The following is a 15,017-nucleotide window of genomic DNA, read 5'->3' on the forward strand; positions in this document are numbered from 1 at the left end:
GGTCGCCTTCAACATGAGACTCACCCTGACCATCCCCACCCATCTCCCTTTCCCCGCTCTACTCTTTCTGTTTGCTCCAGCGCTCACCATCCCCTGACACACTATACGGTCTACTTACCTGTAGTGCGTGTTGATTATTGTTCTCTCTCCCTGTTGGAACAGATCTCCATGTTTGTGTTGTTCACTGATGTATTCCAAGAGTCAAAACGATGCCTGGAACCTAGTAGGTGTTCCGTTATTATTTGTTCAACGGTTGAATGAAATGACTAAGACAGAAAACATTCACAGATAGCCCAGAAGCCAAATAGGGTCCTGGAGGAATCCCATTATCAAGTTTGGTGTAAGAAGAAAAGGGAATTTCCATAACAAAAGGTGAACAACAGAAACAACGCTTTCCTGAATGGTTTACGATAAATTCTATCAACTGATATGTAATGGGTTTTCCGGTGCTTGTTCATTCAAGATTCAATCTCTTTGACAAAAAAGCAAAGCAGGGGGTCCGGGGGTGGGGTGTGTATGATGAATTGGGAGATCGGGATTGACATATATACACGAATATGTATAAAATGGATAACTCATAAGAACCTGCTGTATAAAAAAATAAATAAAATAAAATTCAAAAATTCAAAAAAAAAAAAGCAATGATATTAAGCGCTAGACTAAAAGATACTACCTGGAAGGAACACCTAAGACATTCTAGCCTTGAAAAACAGTAGATGTAACCAAATTTCACAGTAATGCACATAGTGTGTTCTCAGATGACAACTCAAAACAAAAAAAAGGCATTATTTTGATTATTCATTTTTGGTACAGCTGAACTTGAATGCAATATAAGTTATTTCTTTCAAATATGACAGTCTTGCAAAAGGTTGTGTTACTGTTGGTAATAGTTTTCTGCTGGCGGTGAAGAGCCAGGTGTGGGGAGTGCGATTAGCCAAGCTGGAGGGAAGAGAGTGGAAGAGTGGAAGAAGAAACCTGGGGTCAGGGCCGCACCGGGATTCTTTAGGAGAAATGACTCAGGAGTCATTTGGAGACCCTGTCAATTTAACTACATAATTGCTCTACATAGTTAAATACAGAAATGTTGTGGACACGCCGTTTAAAGTCTTCATGAGAGAGAAGCAGGCCTGATTTGAGGATCTTATTATGTGCTCCTTGGCTTGTGTTTGTAATTGTCCCCATAGCATTATTTTGTTTGTTCTCAGCCTCCCCAAGTTTTTTGGCAGTTTCTCTTGACCAGGGTCTCTTTTTATAATGTTCTTTGTCCATGGCAACTGGTCTTCAGTGCAGTCTTGGTAACTATCAGCTGCTGTGTTTCAGTTTCTTATTTGGAGCTTGTAAAGCTGAGGTTGTAGGTCAGGTGTCCTACATGTTGACTAATCTGGAGAATCCAGGAAAACTGCCCCTGACCATGTTAATCAGAGCATACACCTCTCGAATGCATGCCTTTAGTTAAAGAAGGGCTCAGTGGAAAGTTTTGGATGCTTATCCCATGTTACTTGCAAGTATTTGCCTCCAGTGGCCTATGGTGCTTCCTTTGGGAAGGTCATTACATCACATATGGTTATTTCAAATCAACTGAGTGGGCTTATCTGTCGGAGGCGTAGTCCTTAACCATTTTCCCATGTCCTAACATAGAGCCTCTACTAACCACTGAGATGTAAGGAAGCAAAGAATCTTATCAGCCCATTTTATTTTTTTATTTAAAAAATTTTATTGAAGTATAGTTGATTTACACTGTTGTGTTAATTTCTGCTGTACAGCAAAGTGACTCAGTTAGACATATATATATTCTTTTCCACGGGATACTGAATATAGTTCCCTGTGCTATACAGTAGGACCTTGTTGTTTATCCATCCTATATATACTAGTTTGCATCTGCTAATTCCAAACTCCCAGTCTTTCCCTCTCCCACCCCTCTTTCCCCCTTGGCAACCACAAGTCTGTTCCTTATGAAACCATTTTAGAAAGAACAGTAACTTGACAAAAGGCCACAATGTATCTGAAACACACCATTTTGAGACCTGGTAACCAGCCAAGAGGCCCCTGAATCAGCCCAGGTTTGGCATCTGAGCTTGGCTCCCTGATGTCTGATAAGGGAGCTGGACTCCGGGCCCATAGGCTGCCAGACCTTCAAGTTACATTGGGCCTCAATGAAGTGATGGGCCAACCAATGTTTTAGAAGAAGGGGAGGCAAAGAGACTTGTTAAATCAGAGGAAAACTGGCCTTTAACACATTCTAAAGGAAGAAAATGTATCTCTGAGCATCTCAGAGAAATTTCAGCCCCCTGCAGGCGCTCTGCCAGAAGTAACGACCACAAATTTCAATGAGTGAGGAGGTGTTTCTATTGATTTTCTTGAGCCATCTTCATTTGGTGTTGACACACCTTTACTTAGACCTGGCTCCCAGGAGAATTCTCTAGAGGAGAACCCCTCTGGACATGAAAATTGAGGCTCAAACACCAAATCTGAGAACGTTCATGTTCACCCAAGAGGTGGTATTCTGGTTGAATCACATGCCTCAGAAAAGTCCCCAGGTTTGACATGCCTGCGTGTCCTCAGGCAAAAATCTTTAATAAGATTATTAGTCAAAACTAATGTTCTCACAAAAGGAATGAAACAGGACCCACGGACCTGATGGTGGCATCATACTAGAAATTGAATTTAGGTCTGTGGCATTTAACCTGGGTGTCAACATCTTAATTTTCGTCGAGTCTAAGCTGAGTAATAGGGAAAGATTGTGGAGACTTTCATCTACTAAGAAAAACATTCCACAGGAGAGATTTTTACTTTGCATCTAGAAGAGTACTTACAATATGAAAGTACAAAACCATTTTATTCACACCAGAGACAAAAATAACACATTGCAAGGAGCACCAGGCCAAACCCAGAAGTCGCATAAAGAAAAAGTTGAAAACAGCCAATGTGTGTTGAAGCTTTTTTATTCTGTAACCATCTCATGTAACCTGCCCAAAGACACCATTTTTTTTTAATGACGTTAAATAAAGCCCTTGATTGAAAGTGGGAAGAGATGGGAGAGGGTCAGTGATTTCTTTATGTGCTGCTAAGTCCTCTGTGACCCTAGTCCATGCTGGTGCCAGCCCGGTCCAGGCACCTCGGGCTGATCTCAGCAGGACCACCACCATCTCTCAGAACTGGCCTCCCCACCTCCTCCGTTCCCTCACTGGGGCCAGGGTGGGATCTTTGGTAGAAGACGAATCTCTGGCCAGTCATTCCTTTGCTTGAATCTGTTTAATGGCTGCCTAGTGCCCTTAGGATAAACTGCAAACTCTGATGTGCAAGCTTGTTGAGAAGAGGCAGTGTGAGGGCCAAGCTCACTGCTGTGGGGTTGGAGCCACACCTTCCGGGTTAGGATTTGCCTGTGCCGCTTCCCAGCTGAGAACCCTTAGGCGAACTATTTACCTTTCAGGGCTTCAGCTGCCTTAACTGTAAAACAGATGATAGTAATAATAGAATCCTTTAGGGTTGTTGTGAGGATTAAATGAGTTCTAACACATGCCAAACACCCAATAAACATTCACTATTATGATGATTGCTACCTAAGGCAACTTCATGTGCCCAAAGCACAGTGAAGGCCAAACAAACCAAAACGGTAGAGTTTGGAGCAGAGAAAGGTTTATTGCAGGGCCATGCAAGGATACAGGTGGCTCATGCCCCCAGAATATCCCCAGCTCCCTGAAGGGGTTCAGCAAAGCTTTTTTTTTTTTTTTTTTTGCGGTACGCGGGCCTCTCACTGTCGTGGCCTCTCCCGTTGTGGAGCACAGGCTCCGGACGCACAGGCTCAGCGGCCATGGCTCACGGGCCCAGCCACTCCACGGCATGTGGGATCTTCCCGGACCGGGGCACGAACCCGTGTCCCCTGCATCGGCAGGCGGACTCTCAACCACTGCACCACCAGGGAAGCCCCAGCAAAGCATTTTTAAAGGCCAGGTGGATGGGGGTGGGTCGCAGGGTATGTGATCAGCTTGTGCACAATTCTCTGATTGGTTGATGGTGAGGTAACAGGGCCATGTCACAAGGGTTAACATTTTCAATCCTTAGGCTCCAGGAGGCCTGAGGGCTGTGTGCTTATGGTCATCAGGTAGTTAACATCTTATATTTGGTGGGGCTTTCACATCTGTAAAACAACTCAGGAAATGTGCATCAGATACTGTTATCTAGGTACTTCAGATAGGAGCGAAAGCAGACATATGAGGGGAGGGGGCTGTCCCTGGAAGGCCCCATAAGGTCCTGCTTGGTTACATGATTATTTATATTTTGCTCTCATTTTGCCTCTGCCCCTCAGTTGTATAAACTGTTTGCAATACCTTCCCCACCTCCATTCACCTAATGGGACATATTTCCTCTGGTCTCTATTTCTATAAGCCACTTCCTTTGATTGGAATGTCACCACACACACACACACACACACACACGCATGCACGCATGCACTCTTACACATCTATGTACATCCTCTCCATTCACCTGCTACATCCTCTGGCTAACTCTTCAACCTCCAAAGCTCAGCTCAGTCAAATCTCCTGTCCTCTGACTGGCCTCTACCCACATGTCATTGTCTGCATCTTCTAGGCTCCCATTGCTCCAGTCCTTGCTTTAATCCTACCACTTATCACACGATAGAATGATAGCCTATTCACGTGTAGGTCTTTCCTCACTGCTTTTATCCTTGTGAAAGAGGGATTATATCTTGGTCATTTCTGTATACTCACTATCTATGCACTGTGTGCTTGTGATCTTGGAGAGACAGCAGAGAGTGGTGGCTTGAAGCAAGATCTTAGTTCCCTGGCCAGCAACTGAACCTGGGTATCCTGGGTGAAAAATCAGGAATGCTAACTGCTAATCCACCAGGGGCTAGGGGCTAGAGGCAAAGTTGCCCTGGATCTTGCCCCGGCTCTTGCCCCATTTGAAAAATGAATTTCTGGAGGAGGCAAAAACTGTAAAAACAGGTACAAAGTTTATTATTAGAGACACAGCACAACATGTGGGAGAGCACACAGAGAAACAGTTTGTTTATTTAAGACAGAGGCGAGGCAGAGATACACACTGGGAGAGAAAGGGTGTGTGCATCCTCCCTAATGAGGAGAAGTGCAGTAAAGAGGTAGTTAAATCATTTATATAGGGCAGTTCTTCCGGGTCTTTGTTTACTTTTGGCTAGGTATCTTACTTCTTTTCCCACACCTGACCTGTCCTAGGACCCTCCCCCATATGTGTGCACATCTTTTTGCTAAGATGGAGTCCAGCGCAGAGGCCTATGGGGAGGTTGACACCACCTATAATAGGGTGGCGCCCCCTCCCTTTTTCTTTTTTTTTTTGCGGATTGCCGGCCTCTCACTGCTGTGGCCTCTCCCGTTGCGGAGCACAGGCTCCGGATGCACAGCCTCAGTGGCCATGGCTCACGGGCCCAGCCGCTCCGCGGCATGTGGGATCTTCCTGGAGCGGGGCACGAACCCGTGTCCCCCGCATCGGCAGGCGGACTCTCAACCACTGTGCCACCAGGGAAGCCCCTGCCAAGGCCGTTTTCCCGCTCCTCAGGGATGTTGTGGCAGTGTCCCCAGTGGCTCTGTTGGTTTTGCTTCCTCCAGGCCCGTCGCTGGCTGTGGCTGCTATGGCCGTGCTCCGCTCTTCAGCGGCAGGAGACTTGATCACTGCCGTGCTCAAAGCACCCGCTGCGGTGCCTCCTGCCACCCCTGCTGTCTCCACCTTTGTCGTTGACTGCGATGCTGACGCTTTGTCAAGCCCTGTAGTAGGTTTTGCTTTCGCAGTGGCCACATCGGGCATGGTATCGGGCTTGTGGGAGTCCAGTTGGATTCCCTCCCCTGCAGCAAAAGCTGCAGGCGTGGCCCCGGCCACCTCAGGGCACGTGTGGAGGCTGCTGACGCTCACCTGGTCCTGATGCCCCTTTCCTTGGAAATCCTCCACGGCCGGGTTCCTCCCGTCCTCCTCCTCGAACACAGGCATGCAGGTCACGTCCCAGACGGGAACGGCATAGGTGTTGCTTTCACTGTCCACTGGTGGTCTCAGGAGGTAAATCAGCTGTTCCCACTCGGGGAAGAGGTCTTCCCGCGCGTCCAGAGGGGGACACAGCTGCAGGTAGAAGCAGCGGCCAGTGGCAAGCTTCACACGCAGCTGTTGTTTCTCACGATTGTGAGTGGAGATCATCACGAACTCCAAGGGAAGGAGCCTGGTGAGCTCTAAGGTCTTTGCAGCCTTGTGGCTCTTGCCCTTGGTGGTCTGGCTGCACTCGGCGTGCTTTTCACAGCCGGTGGCCGGTCGGGCCAGCAGCATGATGTCTGGGAGTGGGAGGACGGGGCTGGTGGATGTGATGCCCATGGTCACCATGCCGCCCCAGTTGTGCACGTCAATCGCATCTCCCCTCTTCGTGACCTGGATAAAGTCGCTCTCGAATATTGCTGCGTACTTGAATATGTCGTATTCGCCCTTGTGCAGTTGCTGCTGCAGCTTCCCCGTGGTGGTGTTGAACAGGTCCACCCAGGTGCTGCTCCGGGCCGTGTGATACGGGAGCAGAGAGTCCCCACTCATGGCTGTCTTTGATCACGACAGGCAGCGCGGTTAAGGCGGGTCCCTGGCTCTTCCCTCCCTCGGCCTCACTGGCAGAAGAGCGAGCTGCGATGCTCCTGTGTCACACAGGCAGCCCTACGACAGGTCTTCCAAGCGCGCCCCACAGGCCCCCACGTTTGCCTCAGGGTCTCCCCGCGTCAGGGGTGTGGGTAGGGGCACAGATGATCACAGTGGGGACACTGTAGGGCGCCTGGAGCCCAGGATGAATCTCTTCAAGTGTGTCGAGAGGTGTGGTAGGCTCCCCTCCGCCTCACCTCACTTCTGCTTCTGGGTTTTTATCTCCCCAAGAGGCTGTGGTGAACTTCCGTCCTAGTGAGAGAAGTAACCACTTTATCAGCCTAACCCCCTGGCACAGCCTATTTATCCTCTGATGCCCTTTGTGACCTATCACTGTCACAAAGCCCTTTGCCTCATCCCCCAGCTGCCCCCTCAGGGCAAGGCCCCCATCCTCTCCCAAACACCCCATTGCTCCTGCGGAGGACAGGCCCATCCTGCCAGGGACTCAGGTGCGTTACCAAAATAAAAATGTCTTCAACTGGGAAAGTTTTGTGTGGGTCCTTTTTCTTTGCCTCCCCCAAATTCAGCTACTGGATGAAATCTATAGGAAGGTAAGATGGTGGGATCAATTTGAACCATTTAAGCTCATGGTTTAATTGTATCGAATAAGGCAGAGTTGGCAGTGGCGATCCTTAGTCTGTCCTTTCATAGAATCTCAGTAAACGTGGACGATGGTGAGTGCCAATTCCCCTGTGAAGCCTTCCCTAACCCAGAACTCCTTCCCATGCCCCAGAAGCCCTCCTCTGAATAGATCCAGTCCCCAAACACACGCCTCACGCCTCCCATTGTATTTGTCACTCAGAGTCGTGATCATGACTCGTGCTGTCCTGTCTCCTCCACCATCTGTGTACCTCTGTGCGGGACCGGGGTGGCACACTGTCTGAAAGTTGTTGCACCGAGGTAGCTCCCTCTCTGCACCATCACCTCCCATCTTGAGCAAGTCCTTTAAATGCTCTGAACTTCCGTTTGCTTATCTGCAAAATGGAAAGACGTGAGAATCGGAAGGGGGCACACACATTCAAGAACTTTATAAACAGCTAAGGGCTATGCACGTGTTTTCTTTTTCTGTAAATTTATTTTATTATTTATTTTTGGTTTCTTTGGGTCTTTGTTGCTGCGCATGGCTTTCTCTTGTTGGGGCGAGCAGGGGCTAATCTTATGTTGCAGTGCGCGGGCTTCTCTTGTTGCGGTGGCTTCTCTTGTTGGGGAGCACGGGCTCTAGGCGTGCGGGCTTCGGTAGTTGTGGCTCGCGGGCTCTAGAGCACAGGCTCAGTAGTTGTGGCGCACGGGCTTACTTGCTCCGTGGCATGTGGGATCTTCCTGGACCAGGGCTCGAACCCAGGTCCCCTGCGTCGGCAGGTGGATTCTTAACCACTGCGCCACCAGGGAAGTCCCTATGCACATGTTTTTAATGCATTTTCTTCCTTCAGACTAGAGTTTACCTGCACTTGCCTGTGTGGAAATCATCAGATCAAAGGAGTGTTATGTGATCTTTTTGTAATTTCGCCTCCTTGGGTTCAAGGAAAAGCTGGTGGAGAGTAAACCATTAATTGTGTCTCCCTGCAGCTCTTAGTCCTCTCGGAAAGTCTGGGTTAATTCTGGGGTCAGGAACCTTGTTTGGCCAGGGGAAACAGTGCATATGTGTAGGTCTTGGGCTGGCTCCCTTTCTCATCAGTGCTCCCCACCAAGTGCCCACCATTCCGTCCACCAACAGAAGAGACCTCTCCCCACCCTCCCATGATGAGGTCTGTGGAAGTCACAAACTGAAGGTCCAATCAACAAGGATGCTCTGACCTAACAAATACTCTCCCTCATGTGAGGTTTAAGGATTTGGTTTTGGAGCCCCAGAAGAAAAAAGTTCCTGCAGATTTGGTGTGGAGAAACCCTTCTGAGCAGGGCATTCAAAAGTTGAATTAGTGGCTGGAGGAGGACTGGATGCTGGACGTTCCAGGAGTGAACGCTGGAATTCCAGGTGGGAGCCTGTTTCTGGCTGCAGCCCGGGTCATGCCAGAGGCTAGAGGTAGAAGCCTGGGAGCCAGACACAGCTCAAGGGTGGACTGGATGCTCTCGAGATAAGGCCAGCTAAGAGCTGTGAGCTCACTGAAGTTCGAAAACCGGCTCCCAGCCCCCACCCCTCCCTCCCCTCAATCTAGTAAAATTGATGCTCATCTCTGTAGTTTTGGAACATGATGGTAAGGATGCTGGTGCCTCGGGTTCTTGTGCTGGTCCTATCTCAGGCTTGTTTGCTTGCTTCCTTCGCATACTACAGACAGGGCTTTGCATAAAGAAGTGGGCTGGTGGATCACTGTTCTGCAAAGATCCCGTTGTGCGACTGGAGCAGGTTACCTTCTCTGAGCCTCAGTGTTCTCATCTGTAAAATAGGCATATCGTTCCTTCTTTTCCTAATAACCAAACAAGTGTTCTTGTACTTTACCTTAAATAAATGTAATTTAAAGATGCCAAGCCTTTCTGACACCATTTTTGTGCATAAATACAAGTGATTAAAAGAGAAAGGCATTGGCAATAACTTCATCACAACTGCCACGGTGATTGTAGGACCATCCTGATTTCAGAGTTAGTAAAATGTGAAAACTACAACACCTGTGTACCTACCATCTTGCTTAAGAGACAGAACAATTCCCAGCAGCACTAACAGCCTTGTGTCAACCTCCTTGACCTAGCCTTTCCACCCTAGAGAAAACTGTCCTCAATTTTGTGTTTACTCTTCCCTCAGTTTTAGCTACCGTTTTTTTTAAACATGTACCCTATGCAATCCATTGTTTGAGCTTGTTTCAGAATGGTTCCATGAGTGGAACTGTATCCCATTCTTTTGATGTTTTTAAAAATCATGAGAAGTTGATCTATGCTAATGTGTGTAGCTCATTTATTTTTCACTATTGAATATTCCAGTCTCTTCATATCCTGCTGTATTAATTGTGCTGATGGAAATTTGGGCTGTTTCCCGTGTTTTGCTGTTAAGTTATTTTTGCTATAAACATTCTCAGAGTTGTTTCTTAGAACATGTGTGTTTCTCCAGGGTATATACCTGGGCAGGGAACGGCTAAGTCTAGATGAGGGTGCTTGCTGTTCTGATTGCTGGCTAATACTGCCGCCCTTATTTCTGTCCACTGAATAGCCTGAGGGGACATGAGTCCTGTTCTGGCTCTGTTTACAGACCTTCAGGGGGAATAAGCGTTTATAAAAAGAATAGAGGGGGGGCTTCCCTGGTGGCGCAGTGGTTGAGAGTCCCCCTGCCGATGCAGGGGACACGGGTTCGTGTCCCGGTCCGGGAAGATCCCACATGCCGCGGAGCGGCTGGGCCCGTGAGCCATGGCCGCTGAGCCTGCGCGTCCGGAGCCTGTGCTCCGCAATGGGAGAGGCCACAACAGTGAGAGGCCCGCGTACCGCAAAAAAAAAAAAAAAAAAAAAAAAAAAAAAAAAAAAAGAATAGAGGGGGCTTCCCTGGTGGCGCAGTGGTTGAGAGTCCACCTCAGGATGCAGGGAACATGCGTTCGTGCCCCGGTCCTGGAAGATCCCACATGCCGCGGAGCGGCTGGGCCCGTGAGCCATGGCCGCTGGGCCTGCGCGTCCGGAGCCCGTGCTCCGCGAAGGGAGAGGCCACAACAGTGAGTGGCCCGCGTACCACAAAAAAAAAAAAGAAAAAAGAAAAAAAGAATAGGGGGATAGTGAAGGAGAGCTTCCCAGACCATAGTCTGACTTTGAGCCATGGCCCTGAGGGGCAAAGCCAGAAAGGAGTGGAAGCCAGATGGAGCACTGCTGTTGGCACTGAGCATGTGTGTGAGGTGGGGCTGCCCTTGCCTGGACACTGGGTCTCAGACTGTGGCACAGCTGACATCACAGAATCCACTGTGAGGCTACGGCTGGGCTTCAGGACCTAGAAATTCAGACAAAACACTGCATGCATTCTCAGATTGTATGTTTTTTTATTTAAATTGTAGTAAGGAAGCTGAAATGGGCTCTCCAGGGGTATTTCCCAGAGCCCTGGTTCCCTTTGCAGCTCCCAGCTGTAGGTCCTATTGATGGGCTTCAACGGTCACTGGCTCCATGGTCTCAGATGTCACACCGGTGATTTCCAGCCCCTGGCCACTCTCTGCTGTCTCTGTGATGGCCTCCATTCGGGTCCCTTCCACTGGCTTCGCCAGGATGCTCCCATGTTTATTTCGTGATGAGGCCACTGTCTTTTTTGTAAGTCTGGCTCTCACATTCCTGAAGAAAGAGCTGATCCTGCTGAGTATGTTGGTGGTGGGACCTGAACGCGCTGGAGATAAGCTCCTGCCCGATTTGTGCGAGGTCTTGGACTCGCTGGTGACGGGAGCACGGCTGATGCCTTTGGGAGCAGTGCCCTGCTCGCTGCCCCCCGGGCTGCCGTGGCCTTTGGCCTTTTGGTCATCTCTAGTGGCTCTGTGGCCGCCTGAGCACGGGCCAGCTGCTTTGGGGATTGTCTTGCTCCCCGCTGCCTTGTGGTGGCTTTCCACTGAACTGCAGAGCGAGGGGCTCGTAAGAGCTCTGTCCTCTCCCCAGTGCTCCCTCCTCTCCCTTCTTCCCTTGCGGGCCTGGGACACTCTCTGTGAGCTGCCATCCTGTTCGCTCACTTTGCCTTCCTGTGGCAAGCTTGAGACGAGGGTCCCCTCATCCTCCTTGTCGGCTCTTCGTTTGACAGTCTTGCTGGTAGGTTCTGCTCCGACCACAGTCATGCCGGCCTCTGCGGAGAGGCTGGTGGACGTGCTGGAAGCATACTCTGAATTGTTCTCAGCACCTGCCAAGGCCATTTTCCCGCTCCTCAGGGATGTTGTGGCAGTGTCCCCAGTGGCTCTGTTGGTTTTGCTTCCTCCAGGCCCGTCGCTGGCTGTGGCTGCTATGGCCGTGCTCCGCTCTTCAGCGGCAGGAGACTTGATCACTGCCGTGCTCAAAGCACCCGCTGCGGTGCCTCCTGCCACCCCTGCTGTCTCCACCTTTGTCATTGACTGCGATGCTGACGCTTTGTCAAGCCCTGTAGTAGGTTTTGCTTTCGCAGTGGCCACATCGGGCATGGTATCGGGCTTGTGGGAGTCCAGTTGGATTCCGTGCCCCCCAGCAAAAGCTGCAGGCGTGGCCCCGGCCACCTCAGGGCACGTGTGGAGGCTGCTGACGCTCACCTGGTCCTGATCCCCCTTTCCTTGGAAATCCTCCACAGCCGGGCTCCTCCCGTCCTGCTCCTCCTCGAACACAGGCATGCAGGTCATGTCCCAGACGGGAACGGCATAGGTGTTGCTTTCACTGTCCACTGGTGGTCGCAGGAGGTAAATCAGCTGTTCCCACTTGGCGAAGAGGTCTTCCCGCGCGTCCAGAGGGGGACACAGCTGCAGGTAGAAGCAGCGGCCAGTGGCAAGCTTCACACGCAGCTGTTGTTTCTCACGATTGTGAGTGGAGATCCTCACGAACTCCAAGGGAAGGAGCCTGGTGAGCTCTAAGGTCTTTGCAGCCTTGTGGCTCTTGCCCTTGGTGGGCTGGCTGCGCTCGGCGTGCTTTTCACAGCCGGTGGCCCGTCGGGCCAGCAGCATGATGTCTGGGAGTGGGAGGACGGGGCTGGTGGATGTGATGCCCATGGTCACCATGCCGCCCCAGTTGTGCACGTCAATCGCGTCTCCCCTCTTCGTCACCTGGATAAAGTCGCTCTCGAATATTGCTGCGTACTTGAATATGTCGTATTCGCCCTTGTGCAGTTGGTGCTGCAGGTTCCCCGTGGTGGTGTTGAACAGGTCCACCCAGGTGCTGCTCCGGGCCGTGTGATACGGGAGCAGAGAGTCCCCACTCATGGCTGTCTTTGATCACGACAGGCAGCACGGTTAAGGCGGGTCCCTGGCTCTTCCCTCCCTCGGCCTCACTGGCAGAAGACCGAGCTGTGATGCTCCTGCGTCACACAGGCGGCCCTACGGCAGGTCTTCCAAGCCCACCCCACAGGCCCCCACGTTTGCCTCAGAATCTCCCAGAGGCAGGGGTGTGGGTAGGGGCACAGATGATCACAGTGGGGACGCTGTAGGGCGCCTGGAGCCCAGGCTGAATCTCTTCAAGTGTGTTGAGAGGTATGGTAGGCTCCCCCTCCGCCTCACCTCACTTCTGCTTCTGGGTTTTTATCTCCCCAAGAGGCTGTGGTGAACTTCCGTCCTAGTGAGAGAAGTAACCACTTTGTCAGCCTAACCCCCTGGCACAGCCTATTTATCCTCTGATGCCCTTTGTGACCTATCACTGTCACAAAGCCCTTTGTGACCTATCACTGTCACAAAGCCCTTTGCCTCATCCCCCAGCTGCCCCCTCAGGGCAGGGCCCCCATCCTCTCCCAAACACCCCATTGCCCCCGCGGAGGACAGGCCCATCCTGCCAGGGACTCAGGTGCGTTACCAAAATAAAAATGTCTTCAACTGGGAAAGTTTTGTGTGGGTCCTTTTTCTTTGCCTCCCCCAAATTCAGCTACTGGATGAAATCTATAGGAAGGTAAGATGGTGGGATCAATTTGAACCATTTAAGCTCATGGTTTAATTGTATCGAATAAGGCAGAATTGGCAGTGGCGGTCCTTAGTCTGTCCTTTCCTAGAATCTCAGTAAACGTGGACGATGGTGATTTTTAATAATAACATTAAAAATTGCTGTTCCTTGGCACCGTGCTGCACTCTTCACATATAGTGGTAAGAATCCACTGCGTTTGGTACTGTTAACTACTGTTCCCAGTTTATAGATGAAGAAATTGAGGTTGTATCTCCTGTTTAAATTCCCAGAGCTAATGGTAGCAGAAGCACTATTTGAATGTAGGTCTACCTGATTCTAAAGCCTTTGTTTTGAACCACTACAGTACTTAGCCTCACAAAGAAAGCTTGGCCCAGCCAAATGTTTTCAAACTGGGCTGATTTAACTACCTTTAAGAAGACCTATTTGGTGCCTTATGAGAAGTTGCATAATTAATTTAAATGTGTGTATATATGTTATGGAGAGAACCCAAGACAGCAATTGGGCTGATGTAGGGATTAAATTATCCAGGGGACCACTCAGATCCTCCCTTCCTTTATGCTTGTGCCAACAGCCTGTGTGTGGAAACCTAGTTATTCTTATGACGTCCTCCCCCAGTGAAATGGGGGGTGAGTAGCCTGAGATGTAAGCTTTGATTCCAAGAGCCTGCCAGATGCTGTCCTGTAGTAACCTCCCTACCAGGCAGAAGTGGTTTGGAAGCCTTGACACCTGTGGGGAGCATGAACCATTAGACATCCTGCCTCATTGCCACTCCCACAGAGCTAGTCACAGAATAAATGATTTCTAAATTGTGACTTGAAAGTTCTGAGAAAGGCCCTTGCTCCCAACTCTCTTATCTCCAGTTTGATGTTATGCTTGAAATCCCACCATAGAGATTCATTCCTTGAGGGTAAAGGCTATCTTTCTGTTAAAATACCCACACGTGTTCCTCAACAGATGACTGGATAAGCAAAATGTGGTCTCTCCATACAGTGGAATATTATTCAGCCATAAAAAGGAATGAAATACTGATATATGTTACAACGTGGATGAACTTTGAAAACATTGTACTCATTGAAAGAAACGACATATTGTATGATTCTATTTATAGAATCAGGAAATACCCAGAAGAGGCAAATCCATAGAGACAGATTTTAGATGAGTGGTTGCCTAGGGCTGGAGGGAGCAGAGAATGGGGAGTATAGGATTTCCTTTTGTGGTGATGAAAAATTCTGGAACTAGATAGTGGTGATGCTTACACAGTATTGTGAATGTACTGAATGCCACTGAATTGAACACTCTAAAATTACAGTGGTGAATTTTATCATACACACACACACACACACACACACACACACACACTCCTGCTCATTTAATAGATGGGTTAAGAGTAGTTATCTTTTCTTTGTTCCCTCTCTCAGGGGAAATCATTCAATCTTTCACCATAAAGTATGTTGTTAGCTGTAGTTTTATTTCAGAATTGCCCTTTGTCAAGTTTAAGAAGTTCACTTCTATTCTTAGTTTTCTGGGCAGTTTTATCGTGAAGGATGATTGATTTTTTTTCAAATGCTTTTTCTGCATCTATTGAGTTGATTATTTGATTTTTTTTTTTTTTTTTTTTTTTTTTTTTTTGCGATATGCGGGCCTCTCACTGCTGTGGCCTCTCCCGTTGCAGAGCACAGGCTCCGGACGCACAGGCTCAGCGGCCATGGCTCATGGGCCCAGCCGCTCCGTGGCATGTGGGATCTTCCCGGACCTGGGCACGAACCCTTGTCCCCTGCATCGGCAGGCGGACTCTCAACCACTGCGCCACCAGGGAAGCCCGCCCCCTCCCTTTTTGACCCCCAAGTAACTTTTCT

At 49.5% G+C, this 15,017-nt stretch overlaps 2 protein-coding genes across 2 annotated transcripts in view; one reads left to right on the forward strand and one right to left on the reverse strand.

Annotated features, from left to right (window-relative positions):
* HHAT (hedgehog acyltransferase) overlaps window positions 1-15,017 on the forward strand; it is a 378,452-nt gene that overhangs the window by 185,199 nt on the left and 178,236 nt on the right. The window lies entirely within an intron of this gene.
* LOC308612729 (Golgi-associated RAB2 interactor protein 4-like) lies at window positions 10,590-13,149 on the reverse strand. Its single transcript, XM_081225383.1, has one exon. The coding sequence runs from the start codon at window positions 12,471-12,473 to the stop codon at window positions 10,692-10,694; it is 1,782 nt and encodes a 593-aa protein (XP_081081509.1). The 5' UTR covers window positions 12,474-13,149; the 3' UTR covers window positions 10,590-10,691.

The sequence above is a fragment of the Mesoplodon bidens genome (assembly GCF_964165515.1).
Source record: "Mesoplodon bidens genome assembly, chromosome: 2".
NCBI lineage: Eukaryota > Metazoa > Chordata > Mammalia > Artiodactyla > Ziphiidae > Mesoplodon > Mesoplodon bidens.